The 22,079-nt window shown below is 39.7% G+C and overlaps 1 protein-coding gene across 1 annotated transcript in view; it reads right to left on the bottom strand.

The window, feature by feature from the left end:
* Positions 1 to 64: 64 nt before the first annotated feature.
* The window catches only part of SPTBN5 (spectrin beta, non-erythrocytic 5), a 92,853-nt gene continuing 70,838 nt past the window's right edge, over positions 65 to 22,079 (bottom strand). The window contains exons 48-69 of the mRNA XM_072930011.1: positions 21,496 to 21,668; positions 20,399 to 20,489; positions 19,602 to 19,748; positions 18,294 to 18,431; positions 17,299 to 17,555; positions 16,987 to 17,173; positions 14,388 to 14,600; positions 13,818 to 14,014; positions 13,026 to 13,230; positions 12,138 to 12,332; positions 10,864 to 11,019; positions 10,131 to 10,348; positions 8,548 to 8,737; positions 7,649 to 7,825; positions 6,605 to 6,709; positions 4,990 to 5,610; positions 3,949 to 4,020; positions 2,292 to 2,378; positions 1,796 to 1,887; positions 1,541 to 1,626; positions 943 to 1,078; positions 65 to 364 (exon numbers count right to left, since the gene is read on the bottom strand). Coding sequence (XP_072786112.1) covers positions 259 to 364; positions 943 to 1,078; positions 1,541 to 1,626; positions 1,796 to 1,887; positions 2,292 to 2,378; positions 3,949 to 4,020; positions 4,990 to 5,610; positions 6,605 to 6,709; positions 7,649 to 7,825; positions 8,548 to 8,737; positions 10,131 to 10,348; positions 10,864 to 11,019; positions 12,138 to 12,332; positions 13,026 to 13,230; positions 13,818 to 14,014; positions 14,388 to 14,600; positions 16,987 to 17,173; positions 17,299 to 17,555; positions 18,294 to 18,431; positions 19,602 to 19,748; positions 20,399 to 20,489; positions 21,496 to 21,668 — 3,849 coding nt within the window. The 3' untranslated portion in view covers positions 65 to 258. The remainder of the gene's footprint in view (positions 365 to 942; positions 1,079 to 1,540; positions 1,627 to 1,795; positions 1,888 to 2,291; positions 2,379 to 3,948; positions 4,021 to 4,989; positions 5,611 to 6,604; positions 6,710 to 7,648; positions 7,826 to 8,547; positions 8,738 to 10,130; positions 10,349 to 10,863; positions 11,020 to 12,137; positions 12,333 to 13,025; positions 13,231 to 13,817; positions 14,015 to 14,387; positions 14,601 to 16,986; positions 17,174 to 17,298; positions 17,556 to 18,293; positions 18,432 to 19,601; positions 19,749 to 20,398; positions 20,490 to 21,495; positions 21,669 to 22,079) is intronic.

Here is a 22,079-nt window from a genome sequence, read left to right on the forward strand (position 1 = left end):
TTTTGGAATAGATAACACTTGGGTAATAATGGCAAATGACAAAGTTGTTGTACACACAAAAGTATACCAGATACAATCCTGTTTAATTATATTTAAAGATTTTATGAGATTAAATACATAATTTTAAAAGTTCAGAGGGAAGTGATTAACTTAAAACATATAAGTGTCTGTAATTCATTGAGGCAAATGTTATTTTTCTCTTCCTGCTTTTAGTAGAGAGGGGAGCAGTTTTGTTTTATTTACACTTTGTTCTAGGCTTTAGATCGTGATTGTGGCTTGTGTCCCTGTAGGTCCATCTTTCTTAAAATCTCTGGAAAATTCTGCAGATTCTCTCTCTGGTTTGATTTTGAAGGAAGGTGTTCTCCTACAAACAAAATGCATCATCAGAAAATCAGGTATAATCTAGAGGAGTTTAAGTCTCTATATAAGTAAGGTGTAAGGATTCATTAAGTGTCTACCTCAGCAGCAAAATCTGCCCAGCTGTGGGACTAGGATTTCACATCATAGCCTGTAAGGTTTGTACAGACTTCAAATGCAAGAAAAATTATTTAAACAGGCCAGGTTTCTGAATTTGGCTGTAGCTGTGTTTTCCTTGCCTGTGTCTCCCCCGAGCCTCCTTTTCCCAGTCTCAACAACCCCAGCTCCCTCAGAGTCTCCTGGTAGGACTTGTTCTCCAGACCCATCATTGCTGTTCTCTGGACATGCTCCAGCTTCCCTGAAGTGAGCAGCCCAGAACTGAACAAAGCATTTGAGATGTTGCCTCACCAGTGCCAAGTACAGGGGGACAGTCACTGCCTTGCTCCTGCTGGCTGCATTATTTTTGTGACATTAGTGACAGAGGAGCAGGACTGTTTGGCCACAGGGCAGTCTCTTTGTAGGTGACTGCTACCTGAGCACAAACAGCCCTGACATCTGTTCAGCTTTGTGGCACAGAGCCCATACCTCAGGAGTGAGCTTTTGCTGCTTAGTCTTTCAGCAGAGTCCCTGTCTGGAAAATCCCACATTCTTTTCTGGGATGTCTCTGTGCTTGAAATGAGAGTTTGCACCATCACTGTAGAATGGGATCTGTTACCATGTCCTAGAGAATTAAAAAAAAAAAAATTAGAGGTAGAGTATAATTTCCCACTTCTGGGTCCACAACAATTTTCTCTGGCCATCATAGTTATAATTAGGCTATGGCTTCCTTCCCAGTAAGCCACTATGTAGAGAGATGTCCAGAAGAGATCTAGATTTAGAAGAAAAGCTATTGATCAAGATCCAAAGCAGCTCCTTAATAAAAGGACACATACCACACTCCTAGCAGAAAATAACCTGATGCTGGCCACAGTACAGCTGAAAGACTTCTTTGCAAGTCACTCTGGACATTCCTCTGCCAGGTCACTATGTCCCAGGTAGCAGGTGACTTGTGTATTGCTTTCTAAAGAGGCATAAAGGATGGCTCAAAATGTCCCAAACGAAGGACATCTTGTCATTCTCTCCTCTTTCTCTTACCATCACTTGCTCAAAGCACAGCTCATTCTTGGAAGAAATGAGAACATACCCATATTATTCTGTAGTGATTGCAGCCAGTCCTCCATCAGTGTCTGAGAAGGTGCCGCAAGGAAATACTCTGCTCCATCTCTCAGCCTGTAAATAAGGATAGGAAAAGGTGAATTCTAGTCAGTTTTACCTTATACCTTCTGTGCTTGTGAGCGTGAGATGCTCCAGTTATGCCTCCTAACAACATACAGCCTTGGGTGACTGTGGGCAGGGAGCTGCATGGGTTGTTCTTTGTGCCCTTCTCTGTAAGACTCACCTCAGCATGAAGGCGTTCTCCTTCCTGGTGTAATTCACCAGCTTCTCACATTTGGCACCAGAAATGTCGAGGGACAGGACACTGGATATGTTCTGAAGGGGAATAAAATTAAAACAAAATGTGTTCTGTGTCCTTTCTGCTAGGATTCAATTCCATACCAACCTGCAGGCAGACTGCATATTCATCTCTTTATGCCTCTAGCTTTAATTCTAGTATCACTGGATAGGAAGAACCACAGCAGAGCCATGGACAATTGTATTATATCTTGAAGGCAATCCTTGAATAAGAGGTACCTTAAAAGAAGTATGTTTGAAAATTTCTGGAAGCTTATCAGTCTGTTTTCAGTTGTATGAGTTCAATAATCGTCGAATTTTCACTCAGCTCACATTTGAAAGGGAACAGATCACCCCAGCCCCAAACCAAAGGTGACATTTTAAAATTAATTTTTTCATATGTAGACACAAAGTTTGCTAGGAAGATTAAAAAAACAAATTACCTTAGTTGCTTCTTTGTCATCATTATAGAAATCAAGCTTTAATCCATCAAGTTTTACATAGAAGGATTTCCAAGACCTTGAGTGTGGCTACATGAATAGAAAAGGTAATAAAATTCAGTTGTGAAGTATATATTTTATAGGAGTAATGAAATCTTTCACATGCAACTTCCACAGGATGCCAGAATCTGTTGATATTATGATCACAGAAGTTCTCACAGTCATTGTTATCTTTTAGAAAAACAGAACCTATTATGGTTTCTGTGTGGAGGAAGGGAAGGGTCTCTATGTGTCAGAACGGAACAAATGACATAACCTGGTTCAAGCAAGTTCTACACCATGTGGTCAGCAATATTTCTGAAGGTGAATAATCCAAGTTCTGTCTACTTTTTGGCCATTAAATCTCAACTTTTTCCCCCTAGCTGGAACACCAGCCCCTGCCTGCTGGTCACAGGTTAATTTTATCAAGTGTGTTGTTACTATCTAATGTGGCTGCTGAATTCTTCTTCATTTGCTGAACTAGCCTCAGTGGAATGCTACTGAAAACAATGTGCAAAATTAGCAGCTATTTCCAACCCCAACTATGTACCACTAAAACTTAGCCTAGTGCCACATGAGACTCTTCTTGATAAATCCTTAACTTATATTCATATTTTGTTATGACAGTGAATAAAATTGACAATTTGGTCATTCAGAGAAAAGAAAGGAAACAGTTCTGAGAAAGGTTAAGTCAGAGCTTTTCTTGTTGGGTAATATGGAATTTCAGTATCTCTGAACACTAAATTCTGTGTTCCCAGAAGCGAAGAAAAACTAAATTTCTCTTCCAGAAGATGGAGTCCACACCAGATTAACCTTTTAAAAGAGGTCTTTCAAGTTAAAAATTTCAGAGGAAATATTCTATGGGACAAATAGTCTGAGACAATTTGTTCATGTGCAAACACTCAGCAAAAATTGGTGTCTGTAGATTGGTGGTGAATATTAGAAAATTTCCTGGCCTGTTGTGATAATTAGGCTACTGCTTTGAAATTATACTATTTCCCAGGATAAGAATTTAGATTTCAGTTTGAATGAAACTATTTAAGTATTTAAGAAACCAGTTCTTCAAAGATAAACAGAACCTTAATTCTGTTCTAGCAGAGTTAGAAATTACAAATCTTGGGAGCATGAGGCTGAGGGCTTCCACTCCTGACAAACTATCACAAGCTGTTACAGGATCATGAAGCTTTAGGACTTTTGAGGGTTTTTTTGGCGGGTTTATTTTTTTGATTGTTGTGTGGGTTTTTTTTGGTTGTTGTTTTTTTCCCCCCTAATTCAGTTGATATATTGAAACCAGTTGTTATACTGGTCCAGTATATAATTAGGAAACTGTAATTAACAGGCTCATACAGCCAAGACTCTGGTTTGTAAATCCATTAACTGCAGACAGACCCTGTTCTGTGTGATTCTCATTACAGGCAAAAATTATATTGTCCCTTTCTCTAAGAGATCAGGTACTGCCAAAGCCAGTGGACAATTGCTCATGCATTTTAGGGATCACTGAAACAAACCCTCACTACTGAGCTCCTCTTCAGCAAGAGCTTATCCTGAAGAAGTCAGACCAGATCTGGACTATAACTCAAGGAACAATGAAATAACCCAGAGTGATGGTATTTATTTCTACCTGTTGTCTTCGTGGAAGGAGCTGGTCTCGCTTTTCTAGGAAACCCTCCATGTTCTGGAGACTTGCAGAAACCTGAGACATACAAGAACATTGCTACTTAACACAGGCCTAAGGGCTATTTTGAAGTTAAATTTCTGAAGGTATTTTTTAGATAAATGCCATACAAAGAAACTGATCTCTGGTTCCTCTAGACTTTACATTGACAGCACAGCTGGACATCCTCATTAAGTTGCCATTGTATCTTTGATAAACCACCTAAAATGAAGAGAATTCAAATCCTTCTCAAACAATTTACTTAGGGAATTTTCTCTTAGTGTGTTAATTAATTAATATTTTTATATTATTACATGCATTTTACAACTTAAATTGTTCAAGTTATTCATACTAGCTCCACAATTTTTGAGTTACACCAATGCATATTGTTGCACTGGTACACTTGAGTATGTGACAAACGTGCTCCTCTTAAGAGTAGAGGAGCAAAAAGAAACAATTTTATCTGCCAACGAGTTAACAGTGAATTTCCTGCCAGGGTGAGCAAACAGGAGTTTTTGGTTCTAGTCTTGCACTTGGTCAGCTCTTTAACAAATGTGCCATGAAGTCCTGCCTCTCTCTGACTTCTAAACAGAGTGAACACTAAGCACTACCACCTCACACAGAGGCTGTAGGTAAATCGTCCTCTTTGTGAGACACCATCTGTTTTTAAGTGCTCTGCTGAGTATTCAGCAGCAGGAATAGCCTCTAATTCAGGAAAAGAAAAACAGAAACCAATGTGGTTGTTAAAACCTAGGCTATAAATCTTGGTAAATTAAAAATAGTTTTAAGCTGTACATAGCTGCTTAAGTCAATTGTCTTTGTGGAAAGTGTTTGAATTGCAAAGGCACGTAAAATGCTTCTTGCTTGAATCCAGGAGTGTATCCACCAGAATGCTCACTGTACAGTGCTTTCTGTAACTTTCACACAGAACTTCCTGTTATTGCCTTACTTTAACTAGCACACTTCTCTCCACTAGTGAGGAGAGAACCAGAAATTCCTGGGACTTACCGAAGACATGTTCTTTAATGTCTCCCAAGAGGAGCTAGACAGAAGTAAGTTTGGTGAGTTATCTAGTGACCTTCGTCCAGGCTCAGGTGGTGTTGCTGCTGGTTTGGTCTGCAGGCTGGAGAAAGAGGAGCCTATAGCACCTTTTTCCTGAGGAGAGCTGTGGTCTGTGGCTTGTGATTGTGACAAATTGCTGCTGTGTTGCTGGCTTATAGGAGTAGGAGATAAAGGAGAGCCTAAAGACCCGCGACTCTCCAAAGGCTCAGCTTGTGGGCCCACCACCTTCGGTGTAGCCAGAGTGATAATTTCACCGAGCCTTGTCTCAGCTTTCATTTCTGTTTTGTTGCTGCTCTGCACTTCAGGGACTTCTGAGGAAGTGAATTCTTGGAACCTTGTTGGCGATTTTTCAATAGGGGAGAAAATAGTTTCAAGTGGGACCCTCCAGGACACGCTGTGTGTGGGCACAGGTGGCAGTGGCATTGTGCTCTTTGTCTCTGTCACTTTTGGTGGTGCATTCCTTTTGTCAGATGGTTTTCTTCTCAGAGAAGGAACCCGGACAACTTTGCCTTTTTCCTTCTGGTCACTCTCTTCTGTGTCCACTTGTTTCAGGAGATTCATCTCTCTCTGTAGGACAGTAGTATTTTTTTTTTTTAAATAACAGTATTAATTTTTTTAAAATTGCCTTAATGCACTCATGAATATTTACCTAAGATTTTTTTTTTTTAAATTTTTAAGCAGGAACTGTTTTCCAAATAAACTGCCTCCTGGCACTGAATCTTAAGGCCTGTACTTCCACTGGCACTCTTAGAGTTAGATCTGAATCTAATTGCTATGTGCTGAGCATTATTTTGTTGTCCAAATCATGAATACTAGTGGCAGTTAACCTCAAATATGGTGAATTCTGCCCTTAATAAGTTCTCTGGTGGCTGATTTTTTTTTTTTTTAAATAAGCTAAGGAAAAGCTGTACTCCTCTTGTGGCACTGCTTCTCTAAGTTTTCTGTAAGAACACTGAGTATTTGGGGTTGTTCTTGTGGAAAATTTCGGAGGGAAGGGTGTTTGTCCCTTCACTTAGCCAATTTGCAAGTCACTGAACAAAAGACAGATTAATTTTCAGCCTAAAGCCAAACACAACCACTGTGTTTTTATGGTTATTTCAGGATAATAATTTTAAAAACCTCCCCCACAATGAAAGAGAATCTGAGAGGCTCACTTAATATCTTTGGTATTTAACACAATCCACTATAAAAATCATAAGCCATAAGGTCTCCATTTATTTTCAGCCCTTTGCTATCCTCTGTCACTTTCAGGTGGCTCCAGCTCCCTATGGAAATCCTGAATGAAGCAAAAATCTCTGCATCTTTGTAGCAAGGGATCACCCTGTTTCTCACACCCACTTTGCTGGTCCTGGCAAAGAATTTCCAGAAAGTGGAAGAAAATTTCCACTTCTCCCCTGCAGCTTTTTCAAGCTAGTTGGTCTATTTTGATCCACATAGAGATCTTGTTCTGTCTGAATATTTCAGCTTTGGTTACTCATTTACCCATCTCTTACACAGAGTGACATTCAGTGACCCACATCATCTTGTTTCCTGCACAGCTCATCAGCCTTCTACTACTCACCTTAGTTTTCCTGCTTAGCTGAGCAAATTTCTCCTCCTGTGCTGCAAGCATCTTCTCAAAATCATGATGTTTCTTCAATAATTCCTCTACTTCAGACACTGAATCCTGAATGGAAAAATTGCCACATAGAGAAATCCAAAATCAAGTCCATCAAAAGAGATTATACCTAAGATTTTCAGATTGATCCATTCTATTTAGCCAAGTGAGGGTTCTGAAAATTTTGTAATTGGATGTCTAAACCTGTATTTGTGTATGAAAAAAATCTGAATTTACATTCTAAAAAAAGGTCTGTATCTTGCAGTCTGTCTGCTGTGCAGGAGAAAAAGGGCTCAAATACCAACCTTATCTTTTCTCCAAGGCCATGTAGTACCATGCCTTCCAGCTGTAACTGTTTAGGTGCAGATTGAATACTTGGATTCTGGCTTGTGCTAGACACAGAGTTTGTTCCTGCCCTACAACAAACACATCTGAGACTTCTTTTATGTCCTCTGCTTAGTTTCTGATACCCAAGTTCATGACTTTGTTTTTCAATCTTATAAATTATCAGAAGACAGTCAACAATGAGAAAAAAACCCCAGCAAAACAAACAAAATTATGGATGCTGGTGTTCAAAAGGGAATTTATTAGCTAGCTATAAAGGTGCCTGTGTAAAACATTCTACCACTTAATAGGAAGAACAAGGTGGGAAAAGCCCCTTTTTCCCCGTACAAGATGCAGAAAAACCCTTTTTCCTTTTGAATCAGGCTCTCAGCAAGACAGGGAAGGTTGGACTTTCTGCAAGTTATGTGAAAAAAATTATCTGGAATTCTTCCAAGGCTTCTACTACCCCCTGGACACCACCACTTCCAGGAGCCCAGCACCATGTCAAATGCAGCCCTGGTCTTATTTCTGCAAGAGGACAGAGATCCTGCCCTCTCAAATCTCAAGGGCACATTGCTGTTGAGATTGTGATTAATTTCAGGCCTGAGCTGGTCCATGAGCCAGGCCCTCTGCATATGCTAAGAGGCACACCGTGCTCAGGAGTGCTGAAGGGTTGTTACTCACCCCATAGGAGGGATCTGAAAGAAAGCTCTCCTTGGCAGCCAGCCACGCTTCTGCTTGTTCAAGCTCTCTGCGGAGCAATTGGATCTCCCAGTTTTCTTCATATAACACTTTCCTCATGTCCCAGCTCTCCTTTACCTTCTTCATCAGCTCAGACAGCTCTAACAATTTTTCTTCAATCTAGAAAAAGAATATTTGTAATGCTAGGAGTTGAAAAATCCTAGTCATCTAACTGACAGTCACTAATCTGCCTTCATGGTTTAGAAGATGATCTCTAGATAATTTTGTGGTGTTAGCATAATTTAGAAAAGATGTCAGAGTTCTCTTTTTTCTTATTTGAATTAATTTAGCATGTAAATTGTGTAGCTAGATAATACAACTTTAGGCATATTCCACACATTGTATGACAAATATTCTGCCGTATGATTTCCAAAGATGAAACTTTATAGCCAGGCAACTTATACTATGAAACTAGTGAGAATCAGGAGATTCAACAAATACACGCACTTATGACAAGGTAACAATGGAGAGACTTCAACTGTGGAAAGTTTTCTTGCTATTTCTAAGTCTAGAAAAAGTCTAGGGCAAAGTCTAAAGCTACACACATAATAAAATCACGGAAATTTTAACATTCCTGCCCCTTTGGACATTTCTGAAGAATTACATGTCTTCTGGTGAACTCAGGGACATCAGCAATGCAAGGTGATAGCATTGTAATGTAACACAAGAACTTTAAAATGTGTTTTCTTTTTCTGTGTGTCGCGTGAAATATGTAGCTTTTAATAGTAAAGAACTTGATTGTCCCATTTAGTTCTTCTATTCTGAGACACAAAGCTGCATCTCCTGTCTGTTTCATCTCTTTGTTCACTCTTGTTTGTAAAATATTTAACTCTTCAACACACCTCTACAGACATGAAATGCCCATTCTTCATCAGGTCTCCTCCCGCTCGCTGCATTTCTTCATATTTCAGCCACTGCTTTTCTATCTCACGCTTGTATTCCTCGTGGCGCTTGATGAGCAGCTCCGCTCCCAGGACATCGTTTGCCAGTTCCTCAGAGATCACCAGAGCATGCATCTCGTTGGCCCAGGCCCTACAGAACAGGGACAAAGGGTAAAAAGGGAAGGAATCTGAGTCTGCTGGACTTTTGGGAATACACATATCCCATGGCTGTGGATTCATGTATACAGACTTTTATTTGCTCACAAAAGATATTAATATTGTCCTGATTTTGCCTGGGATAGCGTTAATTCTGTTCTTAGTGACTGGTGCAGTGCTGAGTTTTGCATTCAGTATGAGAATAATGTTGACAGCACGCTGTTGTTTGGGCTGTTGCTGAGTAGTGCTTACCCTAAGCCAAGGGTTCCTCAGTTTCCCAGGCTCTCCCAGTGAGGAGGTGCACAAACAGCCGGGCAGAGGGGAAACAAAGGCAGGACAGCTGACCTGAACAGGCCAAAGGGATACTCCACCCCATAGAACATCATACCCCGTATGTAAACTGGGGGGAGCTGGCCAGGAAGGATCAATGTCTGCTTAGGGACAGACTGGGCACCAGTGAGTGGGTGATGAGCAATCATATTGTGCATCAATAGTTTTTGGGAGGGTTATTTTCCTTTTCATAAAAAAAAAAAAAAAAAAAGTTTTCATCATTAGTATTGTTATATTTTACTTTTTTTCAATTACTAGAGTGTTCTTGCCAAAGCATTGTGCATTCAAATTCTCAGAAAGAACTAACTGCAATTGCATAGGTTACACACTTTAACAGTATTTTTATACTTTGTAAAGGAACACAGAAACTTTCAGATGCCTATGAAAACCTTACCACCACACATAAAAGTACTTCATGTGCACAAAGAGCACTCATGAAAAGATGCATATTGATAGATACTTTTTAAGAAACATTTTTTACTCCATACCTCTCAACTGGCACAAACTTATACATGATTTACCTGAGCTTAGGATCTATCCCTTAGCATAGTAAATGTCCAATAGTCAGTGGTAACCATTCCGCTGTCTTTGTATTTCTACTCCTGTTATCAAGGTGATCTTTTTCATTACCTATTCTAGGAGATTATCTTTAATGCAGCTGCTTTGACTCTGAGAAAAAGGAGCACTCATGTCTCAGCAGGTGCACAAATTACTTCACTATCTAACCCTACCTTCCTACAGAATCAACAGAATTTTCAATTCAAATTGTGAAATTTATCCACAGGGATGGAATTCTCCAAGACTGTTTAGGATTTAGTCTAAAAAAATGTCTTTGTCATGCACACTGTGCTGAGGCATCATGATCACCTCTGATAGCTGGTAAATTCTGTGAAGTGCTGTTGAGGAGATGCCATGGATTGCTATTCAAAGATATTTGAAAGCAAGCTGCAGAGCACCTGGGGCAGGAATCAAATAACTAACAGCTACAATTTAGAAAATTCTATATGGGAAAGACAAGAAATAAGGCCCACTGCCAAACTCAAGGAGCCAATACATACATCAGCTCCCTGCAGTCATTGAAGTAGACCTGGACTTGTTCTGCCTGGCTCAGTCTCGCCTTCCTCTCCAGAAACTTTTTGTCCAAGTTTTCCCAGCACTCATCCACATCTGTGAGTCTCTCCATAATGTTTTCCTTAACTTGAGGGTATGTGCGGCTGAGGTGCCAAGCATCTCCTCGAATCCGTTCCAGCTCTTTCATGATGACTCCTAGATCTCTCTGGAATGGAGACAGAATGGATTGTAAGACCAAGTCACTACTTAGTTCTATCAAAAGTGGATTTAACCATGATGCATATATTTTCTACCCTCTGGCTGTACAGAGGCTGGAAATATGAATGCTTCTCAGTTTTCCTTTAATGCCTTGTTTACCATCAAACATAAAAGAATCTTCTTTAGACATTAAATTTTGGTTCAATGTCTTTAGACAGATTATTTTGGTAAATGTAGAGCTGAAGTTTCCTACGGTTCAGCTGACACCTTTGCAATTATAATAAAAGCTTGGAAGAGATTTTAGAAGAGAAGTTCATCCTTCAAAGCAAAAACATTAATAATATAATATCCCAATGTTAAAAACAGGAGGAAAAGGCCCTCTTCTGAGGCACAAAGAATATTTAAGGGTGCAATAAATTTGTCTTGCAAGCAAGGTCTTGAGAGGGATCAGTCAAGAATCAGTCTCCTTTTTTTTTTGCCATCTATGCTTTTCTGCTACTGCTTCATCACAGATCCTCTTACCTCTACACCCTCAAGATGGCTGAGAAGTGTCTGTACCCCTGGAAGATCATATCCATAATCTTCTATATCCACCACTGCCTCTTTCTCCTGCATCCAGCCCTTTACTTCATCCACATCATGGTCATACTGGTGAACCTGATGGGCTGCTCTTAGGTTCTGGAATAAAGTAATTTAATGGTAATACTCTACAACATTTTGCATCTACAACAAGAAAAAAGGTAATATGTCATAATGCAGTACAAAATCACTGGGGATTTTGTGAGGGAATTAAACATCTTCCCCTTTAAGTCACCTGAAAGTGAGGTGTTAACATAATTTTCTCAAGTTCTGTTGGACAATGGAAAGAAACAGATGTCTCCAAAGAGTGATTTATCCCCTTACATAAGAAGAATGATCAAAATGGAGAGCACGAATTGCCCTCTAAAAGTAGCTCTCTACACCACAGAAGCTGTCTTAAAATACTTCTTGGAATAAAGCTCTACGCTCTAAACAGTAAAAATAAAAGGAATTGAGCAAAAATCATGCTTTTTTTGAAATGAGAGGATTAAAAAATGTTCTAATACTAGTTTATACTCAAGACTATGTAACAATTGTCAGGCATTTATTTCTGCTAACAGACAATAGTGGGCTCAAGCTACCTCACAAGCAACAGGTCATGCAACAATAGTGAAAAAAAGGATTGAGGACATCTGATGTTTTATACTCGCCTTAAAACAAACAAAAATGTTGAGTTCTGTGTGTCACCTCTGCTTTTCCATACATATGTGTGACTACTATTTCCTGAGAGGGAGTGAGCAGATTTAACACCTAACTGCTGCCTAAAGGTAGGGGGCTGGCTCTGTGTCCTCCATCACATTCTCTTCCATGTGCCTACTTCCATTTCAAGGAGTTAAAAAACCTGGAGAATTTTGATCATGTTTAGTGAACTGTTACATAAATAGTTCCATAAAGAGACTGATAGGTAGCAGAGACAGACTCCTGTTGGTGGTAGTAAACTGTTGGACTGGCTTTGTTTCTCAGGAAACTAGAGTGAGCAGTGAATTTAGGAAAACAATTACCCAGAGCTGATAAGATCTTTCAAGTATAAGCCTTGCCAGGAACAGTAGGGTAAGCAATGGCTATAAAGAGAAATGAATCTAGAAAAAATGGAACAAAATGTACTTATTACCCCTATAAACCTTGTGTTTCAACATGAGCAATGCACTGGCTGGGGAAAGAAAGGGCATGGGTGATTGCAGGGAAGTCAACGCCCCAGTTTTTCATGTATTTCCTACCTCTGTCCTTATCTCAATGGCATTGCATAGTTTCTCCCACATTTCATTGATTTGCTTAGTTCTCTTCTGGATAACATCCATCTTGCTGTGGCCTTCCTTATCCAGTTTAGATGCTAACTCATTTAAGGAGACAACTTTGGAATGTCCCAGAGGTTTCATCTCACTTACAAAATCTTTAAACTTTTTCTCCAGCACCTGCAGAATAAATGTGGACACAAATTTAGATAAAGAATTTCTGCCTACCTCCATGAGAGAGGCAGAAGGAATCACTTTCTCTGCTCAGTATAACACAAAAGCTATGCACTGCAATCTACAAGTGCAAATTGTTTGATAAAGTAAAATGATCCAGAGTCAGAAGAAGACTTCTGTTGTCTTGATAATTTAACATTCTCTGTCACAGTGAAAAATTAACCACATCCTGACAAGCAGAAGTTGCTCAGATCAAAAGCTAATGAACAGATCTTGTCTATAGATGCAGCAGTTCCTAGGAGGAGTGGACACTAACTATAGCTCTCTGCACTGTGTGCCCCAATGAGAAATTTATCCTTGAAATCAGAGGCAAGAGATATAAATGCTGCAGCATAATATTTTGACCATAGTCTAATTTTTTTGGTCCTGTCAAATTTATAAGCAATGGAATGTGCTGACCTCACCTTATTCCAAGAAAGGCTAACTTTCTGATACCTCTAATTTTCTGTTGGAGGATGCTACCTCAGCAAGCTTGTCAAAGCAGACAGAAGCCAGTCTGAGTTCTTGCTGTAGAGATAACAGCTCTGTTTAGTTTTTGTCATTGTTACATGCTTCACCATCAGCACCTACAGAAAAATTGCAGCAAATATATCCTTGCTTTGCCAGACAATACATGCAATACTTTTTATTTTCTTTTACCTCAACATCATCTAAGTCCTGCCCATAGTCATCGGACTCTGCTACAGACAGTTTACTGGAAAGCCATGCATCTACCAGCTGGAATTCTCTTTCAAACTGATAAAGCTGGAATTGCTCTTGCAGGCGTTTTCTCTGGGTGTCAGACTTCTGTAGGAGAGACTGATAGTCTGCTAGGATCCCCTGGAGCTTTGAAAGTATTACTGAACTGCAAAGAATAAGAAGCAGAAAGTATGTCTTTGTTTTAGTGTTCTTTTTAAACACTGTTTTTTCTGACAGGTTTAATTTGCAACACCTTTAAAATACAGAATAAACCAGATAAAATCATGGAGTGAGTTATGCTGTGCCATTAAAGCCAACTAGCTCAGGAAATTAAAGTATATCATACAAATGGCTCCTCTTTTCCCATTCTCCTCCCCAGATATAAAAACAAACTTTCCATGAAAAACAGTGAACTGTCAGGAATGTTCATTTTCTTTCCCAAGCACAGTGGTTTTTGAACCATTTGTGGTAAATTAGAACTAGATGACAGTTCCTGGGAGTAGACAGTGGACAAAGAATCTGATCTGCATTAATTGGTCTGTTGTTAAAAAAAAAAAAAATCTCGTGCAAACATTAAAACAACCATGAAGCTTTTGGGGAGCTCAGTGTGTGTGATGATGATGATGGAGGGATGGATGATCCCTGAAATCTTATTTCTGAATGTGCCATCAAACATAGTTGAACTTTTCTTTATTTGCCTTCTCTGGGCACTTCTGTCAGACCTGGAGGAGAAACCTGTTTTTACTTTCCTACCTCTCTGGACTGTTTTTATTTATTAAGCTGGTTCCTGTCTCCTGTACTTTCTCAATCCGCAACCTGAAACTATCCATGTCCAGTTTGGTGGCTTCAAGTTTACGAAGTAAAACTTGTGTGGATTCTTCATTCTTCCCATAATCAGAGGTCTCCAGAACGAAACTCCTCTCTGCCAGCCATGCCTCCACCTCCAGCAACTGCATAAAATACAGGGATGAGCCTTAACACAGCTTGATTTAGGTCAAGACAAAGAAAAATGAAAGCAGTGGTGCCCTGACACATCAGTGAAAACAGAGAGCACCTTAGATATGTTCCTCTAATGCAATCTAGCAGACACTGTTCCAAAAAATGTATACCCAGAATCCAGTAACTGCAGTTGCATGTTACTCACTGCCATTTGCTGGGAAGATAACTGTCATTTCTCCACTGTATCCTTATTTACCAGATATGAAAAATCAGGGCAGTGGGAATTCTGCTCCTTTCTCAGCACTAACATCCATTCAACAATATAGGTGTCAGTTGTTTTAAGAAAAGAAAGGCCAAAATATATCTCTCAGGAACCATCCTTACCTCATTTAGGAACAAATGGGCCTCATAGGACTGTATAAGCCTCTGTCGTCTCTCTTGAGCCTCTGCCTTCAAGGTCTCTACAGAAGTCTCAAGCTCCTTCAGCTGCTCTATAATCTTGCGAGAGGCTGAGTGGCCTCCCCTCACCAGTTTCTGTCCTGTAATGATCACTGCTTTGGTCAAAGCATCCCGACTGTTTATCTCATTCTCCAGGTTCTGGAAAGAGTAAAGTGTAAAATGATAGACCAAAAATTGAAGGTTTTATTCCATAAAATTTATTTATTCCATAAAATTTAGTCATGCAATTCCTTTATAAATTTGCTTTCTATTCACAAAGGTGGATCAGCAGTACAAAGTCTGAGTGCATGCTTGAAGTGAAGTAGAGGACTTTTTTTGGGGTGAAGGAGTGATCATAGAAATCAAATTTAGCCATGAAGTTTGAACTTTGATGTATATCTGCCTCAGAGTCTGGAGGGAAAAGGTTCTAATGACAAATCTCTTATTTGTAGATTCCACAATATACCCAGTTCCATTCCATTATATGGCATTTCTTGAAATAAAACATGTCTAAAGAAGAATGACCGATTTGCCTGCACATTATTATTTATCACTTGCCAGTGCTTTTGTAGAAGATGAGTCTTTATGTAGCAGCCATTGTAAACACTGGGGGTACAGGAGTGCCAGGCAGCCAACAGGACAAGGAGAGAAGAAAACCACCTCAAGGGCTTTACTTGAAATTAATTTTTGAAGTCTGGTAGATTTTAAAACTATATATACTTTCCCCTGGGTGGGCAAGGCCCAATCCGTGATTTTTTGGTGAGCATACATGCATTCTTTGGCTGACTGTGTCTGAGCACCCTGAGCACAAATAAGCCCCACAATTTTACCCTTGCTCTGTTTGATTTCATAGCAATGAATAAGGAGGTTCAAAGTTAGACTGCAGTGCTCTGTGAATGTAGAAGAGATGCCCTCTATGAGGAGAGGAGCTGCTTTTTCAACTCAAGTGTCAAACTTGGCTGGAAAAAGCTCTGATTCTAATCTTGCCTTTAACTTCCCCCTATTGATTTCAAGATGTTGTTGAAAAGTAACACCATATCTCTTCCAAGCCAAGCAGCTGTTTGAAGGCATAATATATTTGTGTGTAAATGCTCTTTTGCAAGACAGCTTTTTTTTTTTTTTTCTTCCTTAGGTTAATACAGTTCACTCACAATCTCTTTTGTGGTAACAAACCAAGGACTGAATTTTGCAAATCTGGCTCATTAGGACAAACAACAGAGGGTGGAACTAACAGTATATTCAATTCTTGACTGTTATGTTAATTCTGACATTTGCTTGCTTGTAAACCATCATTAAAAAGAAGGTGCAGAGGCTGTAGCTAATTACATGTTGGGAGTTAAAAGTTTATATTTTAATCCTGTTTCCAGAACAATAGTAAGTAAAGTGTCAGAGAATTTTATTATGCACTGATTTTATGGTATACATCTCCCACTCTCACAGTTACTTGAAAAATTTTGAGACTTAGCCAATTAACAAAAAATAATCATAGCCTAGAGCAGTATCTCCTCTGTTCCTTCAGTTATTTGAAATATTTTATCAGATTAATTCAGCTCAAGCATTCTTTTCTTCTTTGAACTTAATTACTTTTTTACCGTGCCAATGAGCTCATAAATTTTAGGAGTTATTACACACATAACAACGTTTATACTATTAATCATGATGAAACAAGATTTTCATTCTTACTGTTTCACAATGATTGTACCAGATGCTTGGGCTTTCTTTCTTTCTGTGTGTATCAAACACATTGACAATTTCTAGGATCTCCCATCTTTCCCGATCCTAATGCAGCTTGCACAGATTTCTCCAAAAGGCACTTGACATAGCACTTAAATGGGATGCCCTATGCTAATATTATTATTAAATAGCAATTGCTGCTGGAAAATCTTAGCAGGAATATCTTTTCTTCCACCTTGTGTTTGCAAAGAGACAGTGCTCCTTATTAAAGAACTGTCAGGAAGGTATTTATTGGCATTTGAGATGACAGTATTCCAGGCACTGCTTTTTCTGATGGACCATCTTAACCTTGTGAAATATTTCAGCAGCTGGCTTGAAAGCTACCATTGGAGTGAAGGTCAGCTAGCATAATAATTCCCTGTTAACTCCCTCCCATCAGAGCATAAAGAATTTTGGGGAAAAATGTTTTCCTGGGAGCTCATCCTGAGACATCTGAGCAATGAGCTTTCTTGGATGTACTGAGTTTGAAAGCATTTTGTTAGGACCAAAGAACCTATGAAAATATGCACAAGTTTGTCAAATCTATTTTGTATTGAAAAGGCCAGGGTTTGAACTCAGTTCACAGAAAGAGCCAACATATCCACAGAAGGCCTGTGGTATGGTACTTGCACCACTGCAATGGTAAGCAGAATGACATCCTGCATGTTGCCAAGTCATGGACACAGCCTTAAAGAAAAGGAATAAAAGTGATCCCTGGCATCCCTGACTCCTGTTAGCCAAAGCACAGCAGATAAAATTTGCTAGAGACAAATTGAGTTCAGTGTTCTCTGTTTGATTCTGAAGACTTTGAGTGGTTGTCACATGACACTACCTGGTGCTTTTCTTGTAGGCTCTGAATGGTTACCAGGGATTTGCCATAATCCTTGGAGGAAGCCATGGGGAGCTTCTCACGAACCCAAGCTAACTCCTCATCAACATCTCGGAAGAACTGGTACTGAAGTCTGCTTGCCTCCAGACTGCCCCGCCTCTCCTGCAGAGGATCATGTAGCCTTTTGTATCTGTAAATTTTAAAGATAATCCGGTGAGGACTACAGATTGATAAGGAATGAAGTAGAGAAGGAAAGAAAAAAGAATATTCAGGGAACAAAAAAGCTGGCAGAAGGCAGGCCAGGCACTTACACACCTCTGCACCAGTTCATCCACCTTCTCTTCCAGTTCATCAGCAAGGAAATGTTTCTCCTTCTGAAACTGCTGAGCTGTGACCACAAGCTCTTGCAGCCTGTCCCTATGGGCAGCAATGTCTTCCTCTAGTTCCTCTTGTTTCTTCAGATGACTGTTCAAAACCACCAGATCATTGTCATTGTATGGTGCTTTCAGGTCATTTTCCACACCTTCCAACCATTTCTCTGTGTCCTCTACATTTCGCTGAAAATGAAGACCCTGAGAACAAACAAGAAGAAAAAAATAACTTAAACTTTTAGGACAGATAATGTGATGTAAAAATCGCAGGCACTTTCAGTAAAGATTGCACACAAACACGGAGCACCTTCCCACTGCTCAGTGAACTTTTCCCATACACAATGGCAGTTCAAATTAAGAAGAGAATTCAGTCATGGTGAAGATAAGAACAGATGCCTTAAACATCAATAGCCTATCTTACTTGTGTTGCACAAATGCAGATCATGGATATAACATCTTAAAAAAAAAGAACATTTAAAGGGAGAGGTCTGTTTTATAATCACAGATTTTCTGATAGCCCAAGCAAGTATAACTCACAGTCATGAGAATTGATGTGCCTGGAGCTAGAAGAATTAAAAACAGCTGTAAGCTTCTTTCTCAATGCTGGAGAAAAGATTCCCTTGAGACAGATGCAGAGCTGACACATATGAGTAAACACATTTTTCCTCAGTATTTCTGTCTAGAATCTGGATCTAAACCAGCAGCAGAAAGCAGAATGGAGCACAGCCTACAAATCCTCTTCCCTCCATAGGGATCTCCAATTATCCTGCCAATTCCATTCAATCCACATTAAGTAGATTCTTTGCAGTAATGTCTTGAGGAATCAAGATTGTATCAAGTGACGCACTTGTAGGTGAGACATGTAGCAAGGCAGCTGTGCTACCTCTGGAAAAGACACCAAGATCCAGACACTGGCATCCCTGTAACCACTGGCATTACCTTGTAAGCATCCTGCAGTTTGGTCCATTTATCCTGGCAACTTGCTAGTAGCTCCTCCCATAGCTCTTCCATTTCTTGTAGTCTGGACTGAATGGCTTCTGGGGCATAGTGCCTTTCATGGAGCATCTTCTCCCCTTCCTATGTCAGAAGGAACAGGCAATGTATTCTTCCTTTGCTGGATGCACCAGAATATATCACTTTTGCCTCCATAGCCAAAGTCTACTGGTGCTCTTATGTAAAGGGCTAGCTGCAACCTTCACATCCTGACATAACAGATGGAGGGATTGCAGAGACAGGGAACAGTCTAATAAAGACAAAAGGCTTGCTAAAATTAGGGCAGAAACTGCACAGCAAGGGAAGCAAGAGGTACAGCAAGAGCAAGTGAAAGTTGCTATACCAGGTCAGTAGGTGTTCCTAAAGAACAGCTACTAGGACTATTCCCAACAAAGAAGGCAGGGCATCATGAAATAATGTGAAAGAGATTGTGCAAACAAGTATTTAAAATCAGATAATTTTACTGAGGATTGTAACTCCACCCTTTAACCCCCTCTTCTTGTGTCTGCAAATGGGGGGGGGGGGAGGGGGGTGGGGAAAGGGGTTTGAAAAAGAAAAGAGAAAAGAACAGAAAAATTGAAAAATAAAATAAAAGGATAAAAGAAAAGGGGAGGTGTTTCTAAGATGCAGGTGAATCTGGAGGGGGCAATCTACTTTATATGTAGTAATTTATTGCAAAATACATCTAGTAAGCACTGTGCTGAAAATAAAATTAATAAACATGTAACAGTCTGTCCTTCCAAGCTTATCATCTGATCACAGCTTCTGCCAAATATCTGACAAGTCTTGTCAGGCTTCCCTCATATCTTGCCTCTGTCCTTTTTCTTGGATACATCTTATATGACTTGTTAAGGCAGTACATCCAATGAGGTAGGTTCTCTGCTGGAAATAAACAAGGATACCTGTGAAGTGATATTCACCCAGAGAGATGTCCCTAAAATCAGTGGATTGAATCTTTTATTGCAGGCCCCCATCTGTTTCCATTGCATGCACAGTATGCATGCACAGTATGCATGCAGAAATGCATAGCAAGCTCACACTAGATAGTAAGAGAGAGAGTGAAGAAACAGATGGACACAGAAAATTCTTGATGGACTAAAAGAATAAGCTTCTCAGTATACTCAGAGACAACATGGACAATGCCAGTGAGAGGACAATGACTCCCCCTCCCTTGTTTGAGATCACTGTAACTCACAGGCTGCACAAGCTTTCATACCAGTTGCCCACCCTTGCCCATAACCCCTCTTCTCTCACTGATTTGATGGAGTCCAGACGATTTCTATTGGCCATGATCTCTGCTTGGAAAGCCTGGTGCCTCTGCAGTTTGGTCTGCATATTGCTTGGATCCTTCCAGCTATCATCCTGGGCAATGCTATTCTTCTCATTAATCCAGGCAGCTACCTGTGGGGAGGGAAGAACAGAAGTAAACATAATCTTCAGTGTTTCTTTAGTTTCTTCAGCTCCAGCCTACCAGGCTCTTCTCTTATATGTATAAAACAGGGAACAGGTAAGTGGGGACCGAAATGAATTGTCCTTCTGAGGTTCTGCTTCCCTAAGCTCCTCCTGCCCTTCATGAAGTCACCCCTATATGTTTGTTGATGAGCGCTGTTGCCTGGAAAAGGAGCTGTCTCCATCAGATAGGCCCCATGCAGTGAGAAAATGCATGGGCACATGTGTGCAAGGGGAGCATAGACAATGATCTCCCTATTTCTAACCTACTGTCAGTATCTCACAAACAAAGAACCTATTTTTTCCTTCTTTTTTTAAAATTTTATTTTTTTATTAATAGTGGCACATTCCCTTTTAATGCATTTATTTCTTCTGCATTTTGCTGTTGTCCAACATACAGTAGATCTTTTGTTTACTACACTAGACTAGAGAGAAGAAGAAAAAAATATCCCTTCATTTTTATCCTTATCTTTCCCAATATTATCTCACTTCCAGGCTCAGTTCCTTCATTTTCCTCACAGTAAATCTGTCTGGGGATTCCAATCTATGCAGCACAGCATGTTTTAAGAAACCAGAAAATTATGAATCATGTGTAATTGTACCTCAAAAGAATTCTTCAGGAACTTCTGCAGAAGCCTTGATTCCTCTAGCAAATGTCTGCGAGCAGCAGCATTCTCCAGCAGTCTCTTTTTTCTGAGATGAAGACAGATATGTGAGGTAAAAGTCTCAGAGTGAATTATATAGATCAGCGTTTTCAAATTTCACCTCCATTCCCAGGAGGGAAATGTCCATAATACACAGATTCCCTTGATCTGGGCTGTCAGAGGAGATGCCCAGGACACTGTAGGAAAGCTTGGGAACTGATAGATATGTTTAAACTGCCCACAAATTCTGTGTATATGGGATCTGCCTCTAGAAATCACCATTATTGCCTTTCAGGGTTCAAGAGAACATAAACTCAGCACATTTTTTGTGGAAATCCTGCAAATGTGATGGTGATGGATAAACTAAAGCTAAAACATCCTTTAATTTTTTTTTTTTTTTTCAATTTTGGGCCTGCAGCAATTTATTCATGTTAATGCAGATGTGAGGTATTAGTAAATCATATCAAATTAGACAATATTAACAAATCAGTATGTTCACTTGAATCAAAAGGGATCTCCAATCTCTTTGTTGCTCTTTTCATCTACCACAGCTTTTATTTCAGCACTTGTTTAAGATGAACAATATGCAAATTGCTAGTAGCAATAAAGTAATTCACATGAAAGGCCAAGATCTGATCAGAAAATGTGCAAATGCCCTAATGGATAATTTGAGTGGGGCTTAAAGATCAACCCCATTAAATCAGAGAAAAGCAGTTGTCTAGGAAATGACCTTTCTTGATGGTATTTAATGATAATTGAGTATTTAATGGCATGGCAAGCCTTCTGTTTGCAGCACTGTCCCTAAGGCCAGGCCAGAATACAGAATTAAAGAGAAATGGCCTTTCTCTGAATCCTGCTCCCCCTCTACTTAATTGCATTTTGGAAACCTACTAATTAAATACAGCAAATTTGAGAGGACCCCAGTGCAAAGCATGAAGTTGAGCAAATGCAAACCAGCTTATAGTTCTGTTAATTCATTTAAAGATAATGATCACAGGAGGAGGGTCTCATTGCAGATGAGATTGGTGGCTGACATGGGAAGGATTTGACTTCACCTCCTCAGAACAGCTTGGCATCTGCTGCTGATATTTTCTGAGTCATAATGCTTGTTCTGTATTAGCTGCTGAGCAAATGAAGCCATCTCATCGATTTTCTCCATCTGAGCTTCCAGGGCTTTTTCAAACTGTGTGTGTTTCCGCTGCAGGCTCTCCACACTAGACACTGAGTCCTGGATAGGAAGCAACAAAGGGAAGCTGTCTTCAGTCAGTGTTTTTCCATCCAAAACACTGATAATCCAGAAGGTAAATGGCATTTACCCCACATTTGCAAACTAGCTGTCAAGAAAATGTATTGTTCTTTGGAACTGATTGACATTGATCTGACACTTGGGACCTAAATAATGTTGCATGCAAGGTCTGAGGCCATTATTTCAGTGCTGGATGCTTAGCTTTTTGTGCATATTGTTATGCTGCTTAGAACACATAACTTCTCAGGAACTGAAACATCAGCCCCTAATTTTAAATCAGTCTTAAAACAGATGCCATGTTGACAGCAAACGTGGGATGCCAAACTGAAATCAGAGTTCAGTGAACAAATATGTCACAGAAAGAGGTTAAAATTACAGTCTCAGTTTCAACTC

Source organism: Taeniopygia guttata, chromosome 5, assembly GCF_048771995.1.
Source record: "Taeniopygia guttata chromosome 5, bTaeGut7.mat, whole genome shotgun sequence".
NCBI classification, from domain to species: domain Eukaryota; kingdom Metazoa; phylum Chordata; class Aves; order Passeriformes; family Estrildidae; genus Taeniopygia; species Taeniopygia guttata.